The sequence below is a fragment of the Kryptolebias marmoratus genome, linkage group LG17 (genome assembly GCF_001649575.2).
Source record: "Kryptolebias marmoratus isolate JLee-2015 linkage group LG17, ASM164957v2, whole genome shotgun sequence".
NCBI lineage: Eukaryota > Metazoa > Chordata > Actinopteri > Cyprinodontiformes > Rivulidae > Kryptolebias > Kryptolebias marmoratus.
The window spans coordinates 2,284,224-2,289,263 of record NC_051446.1 but is presented as its reverse complement, the minus strand read 5'-3'; the positions used below and the strand labels follow the sequence as shown (position 1 = coordinate 2,289,263).

General features: G+C 37.8%; 1 protein-coding gene across 4 annotated transcripts in view; it reads left to right on the top strand.

The window, feature by feature from the left end:
* LOC108248650 (ankyrin repeat and SOCS box protein 15) overlaps positions 1-5,040 on the top strand; it is a 37,605-nt gene that overhangs the window by 18,069 nt on the left and 14,496 nt on the right. For all 4 annotated transcript variants that reach the window (XM_037981015.1, XM_037981014.1, XM_037981016.1 and 1 more), the window contains 2 exons: positions 2,513-2,758; positions 2,969-3,140. In XM_037981015.1, coding sequence (XP_037836943.1) covers positions 2,513-2,758; positions 2,969-3,140 — 418 coding nt within the window. The remainder of the gene's footprint in view (positions 1-2,512; positions 2,759-2,968; positions 3,141-5,040) is intronic.

The following is a 5,040-nucleotide window of genomic DNA, read 5'->3' as shown; positions in this document are numbered from 1 at the left end:
TAAATCTCAACTTAAAACCCACCTGTTTAGAGTTGCTTATGGCTAAATTAGGGTTAGAGTGCGGGTTTTTGATGTCTTTGATGTTTTTCTCTTTCTTACTGTTTATTCAATGTCACATGCTGTTTTTATTTTGTTTTTTTAATTATGTAAAGCACCTTGAAATGCCTTTCTGCTGAAATGTGCTATACAAATAAAATTTGATTGATTCATTGATAAGCATCACCACTTCAAATCAACAGCTAGACGGTTGAAACTTGAACACATCTGGGTGTTCCAATAGAACCACGATCACAAACACACAACACAATTGGTTTCTAAATGGATAAAGCACTGTGGTGCAGTGGTTAGAGCTGTTACCTCACAGCAAGAAGGTTGCAGGATCACCTTCTGGCTGTAGGCTTTTATTGTGGAGTTTGAATGTTCTCTCCATACATACATGAGTTTTATCTCAGTACTCCTGTTTCCTCACACTTACCAAAAACCTTAATCCATAGGGTTTAATATGATGTTGACCCACCTTAAGCAACTATATCAGCTTCAACTCTTCTGGGAAGGCTTTCCACAAGGTTTAAGAGTGTTTATGGGAATTTTTGACCATTCTTCAAGAAGTGCATTTGTGAGGTCAAATACTGATGTTGGACGAGAAGGCCTAAAGGTGTTCTATCGAGTTGAGGTCAGGACTTGGTGCAGACCAGTCCAATTCTTCCACACCAAACTTGCTCATCTATTTCTTTGTGGGCCTTGCTTTATGCACTGGTGCGCAGCCATGTTGGAACAGGAAGGGGCCACCCCAAGACTTTTCCCACAAAGTTGGAGGAATGAAATTGTCACAAATTACTCGGTATGTTGACGCATTAGGAGCTAAGAAGTCAAGAACTAAGCAGCCAAGCCCAACTCCTGACAAACAACCCAACACTATAATCTCCCCTCCACCAAACTTTACACTTGGCACAATACAATAAAAAAAATACAGTTCTCCTAGCAACCGCCAAACCCAGACTCATCCAGACAGACAGAAACGTGATTCGTCACTCTGGATAACATGTCTCCACTGCTCTAGAATCCAGTGGCAGCATGCTTTACACCACTGCATCTGATGTTTTGAATTGCACTTGTTGATGTAAGGCTTGGATGCAGCTGCTTGGCCATGGAAACCCATCCCATGAAGCTCTCTACAGACTGTTCTTGAGCTAATCTGAAGGCCACATGAAGTGTGGAGGTCTATAGCTATTGACTGCAGAACGTTGGTGACCTCTGTGCACTGTGTGTCTCAGCATCTGCTGAGCCCGCTCTGTGATTGTACATGGCCTACCACGAACAAAAGGGCAGAGTTGGTATCATACCCAGTCAATTTCACTTTATTATAATACCACTAACAGCTGACTGTGGAATATTGCACAGGTGGAATTCACTGAACTCCTGAGAGTGACCCATTCTTTCACAAATGTTTGTAGAAGCAGTCTGCATGTCTAGGTGCTTCATTTTATACACCCATGGCAATGGAAATGATTGTAACACCTGAATTCAATGATTTGGATGGGTGAGTGAATACATTTGGCAATATAGTGTATTTTAGACTGTATGCATAATTCTGACCCTGTGTGGATTAGAGATAACCCACAATAATTACAAATTTGCACACACAATTATTTTTAAAATTCAATAAAACAAAGGTGAATCAAATAAATCATTAAAGCTCCAAATTAAAATGGCACTAATGTCCATGATGAGTATATGTAAACATATTACTGCAACTGTATTAGTATTAGCAGTTTTTTCAGTAAAGAAAATGAGCAAAACTACACAGAGGTCATCTTACTGATGCACAGCTGTACAGTTTCAGCTCAAGCTGATCTCAAACATTATTTAACTTGCAGTTTTGTTTGTTGATGGGGTTTTTTCTCTTAAAATCACAATAGTTTTGATTTAAAACTAATAATAGTTTTCCAACAGTTTGTTCAAAAATTATATATTCTCATTTTACTCAATTTTATTAATTTTACTAAAAAAATTAATAATTATGTCAATTATCTGTCTGTTCAATTTTTTTCCTATGAAACATGGTTTGTTTTAGTCTTTTTAATAAATTGTAATTTAGTCTGCCCTACACCTCAATCCAAGTTTTGGTACCTTCTGTGACTGTGTTTAAGATCCCTTATCTAAGGAAACTAGTGCACTGCATTAAATCTTCACTTTGATGCAGTCCCCCATTTAAAACAAGTTATTGGGGTGGGTGGCAGTGGAAAGGAATAACATCCTTTTAACAGTAAGAACCCTCCAGCAGAACTAAGCTGAGGACAAATGACATTTGTTTCAATCAGATGGGGCTTGATGACTGCAAAAAGACACAGACAAACACTAATTCAAGTATACTATCTAAGGGAAGAGAACACAAACATATTGACAACAACAAGTGCAAATACTGTACATATATGGGGCGTAAACTCTGTCTTTGTAATACTACTGAAAGAAAATGTACACTAAATGAAAACCTTTTTGTGTCACTGTGAAGCAGTGAGAGCTGACTCCTATGACATGATACACACACTGGTGTCTCATGGCGCTTGGATAGAGCAGATTTGCCAGAAGAGGTGGACTGCAATGCACGAGGTGGCCAAGGTAGGAAATGTGGACATCCTGATGCTGCTGCTGAGAAATGGTGGCCGGGTAAATCAGAAGGATGTGATGGGACTGACACCATTAGCTGTGGCTGCTGAACATGGACATCTCCACACCACTGAGATTCTGCTGAACTGTGGTCAGTTTTACAACATTTTACTTGCATGATGTGACCATAGAGAACAAAGATGGGTAATTGTACAACACATGATTTCATTATGTTACTGAAAATAAATTGTTTGCATTTTTTCGACCTGGTACTAACCAATACCCCAACCAAAATGAAAAAAAAAAAAAAATTGTTATGTCATCATCTATGTTGTGTTTTCTCACTGTCGACCCAATTCAGGCAGTAAAGTTAACTCTCAGGCTTGTAATGGAGAAAGTGTCCTGATGGACGCAGCTGGATCAGGAAATACTGCCTGCATTCAGCTGTTGCTGGACAATGGAGCCGACCCAAACCTGCCCAGTATTACTGGACATCTACCCATTCACAAGGCTGCATATGCTGGACACTACAAGTGAGTTTCTCCTGTTAAATGCTTTAAAGTTATGGGCTCTTAAAAAATGTGCTGCCTGAGGGAGATGCTGTGCCAGTAGGGGTTTAGAGTAGGGTTGAGTCGGATACTTGTTTCAGACGAGTATCCAGTACGGATAAAGCATTTTTGACGAGTACGAGCATGATACGAGTGAAACTCGTCAATACCCATGCTCATCCTGAAGAAAAATCCTCATTGGCTAACTGACTGTTTTCACAATCTGTGATTGGCCAGTCACAGAGTGCCCCGCCCCTCTCTAGACACACATACATCTCTGCAGCGAAAGCTGTGCAACATACACGGTGCATTTGACAAGACAGAGCTGAAAACGGGTTGGTCACTGCCTCGTGCCTCCACTCTGGTTGGGTTTTTTTTTTCTGTCTGCTTTCTAAGTTTGGCTGGTGGTATGTCACGCCCACTTCCGGGTTAGGCCCCGCCCATTCCGAGTACAGATACGGATACAGATAATTTAGATCACATGTGTCAAGCTCAAGGCCCGCGGGACAGATCTGGCTCTTGTTTACATTTTATCTGGCCCCCAAGATAAGATTTAAATTTTATTAGATCTGGCCATGCAGTTTGTGACAGATAAAGTCTCCATCACTTCTCATTTTGCCTAAAAGAAACAAGCCTATTTAGTGAAGTTTTTCTCATGAAAGTTACTTTGAAGCCAAGAGAATTCATTTTTATTTCTCAGTAACCTTTATTTTCACATTGAAAAAGCTACAAAGAACATCAAACAAGACCAATAAAACTTTAGTTGATAAACTTGCAGCCAAGAAAAAGATGTCAGTTGTCTGACTTGAGTGAATGTGCATCCAAGTAACAGTCTTTTCATATATATTTTTTTGTTTTAAAGTTAAATGTTAGTAGCTATATGCTTGGAATTTTGTTATTTTATTTTTTGTTGCTGTTTAATGGGTTGTGATAAAATGTATTATTAAAAAAAAAAAAATCTGATGATAGAGAGTATGGCATACAAAATGAATGCTAATGATGTCTCTTTTTAAGTTTGATATATTTTTTGTTCATTAAATTATGTTTGTTCTAAATTCTATATAATTCTGGAAGAAGGTAATTGGTATTTCTATATGAATAATATGACATATTACATCTAAAACCAAAGTTTTGGATGTATATACAAGATATATTTAACATATAACATTTTATTTTCCCTGAAGGAGTCTTCCCAAAAGATCATTAAAGTTCTATCTATCTATCTAAATGTTGATCAAGATTGGCCGTTGGCTAAGACCAAGATTTGAATTTTGGCCCCCTTGTGTAACTGATTTTGGCCCCCTGATTTAGATGTTTGAACAGATAGAGATCGTGGTGTACTCGCTTATCCCTCGATTAGAGACTATGACAGTGGCGGCTGGCCAATAGAGGGCGCAAGGATGCCGCCTTACCACTCACATTACTTTAAATAAGACGTAAAAAATTTAATAAAAATGAAATAATAAAATAAAAATATTTCTAAATATATGTATATATATATTTGTAGTTGTGTAAGATAAATATTTTATAGTTAATGATAAGTAAAGTTTTGTTCTTCAGCGTTGTCTGATTGGTGACGTATTTCCGCCCCGGGGCACAATTTGCTGTTGTTGTTTTAATTCATGTAAATACACTGGTGCAGTGGTGGAGAAAGTACTCAAACACTGTAAAAGTACAAAGTACAAATAAACAGACAAAAATGTACTCCAGTAAAAGTAGAAGTACCACCTTAACATTTTTACTTAAGTAAAAGTAAGAAAGTACTTGCTTTTAAAAATACTTAAGTATTAAAAGTAAAAGTACTTTTTTTTTCATTCAACCTTTATTTATACAGGTTAGTCTCGTTGAGCCACGTTGACTCATTTGCAAGAGAGACCGGATTTCT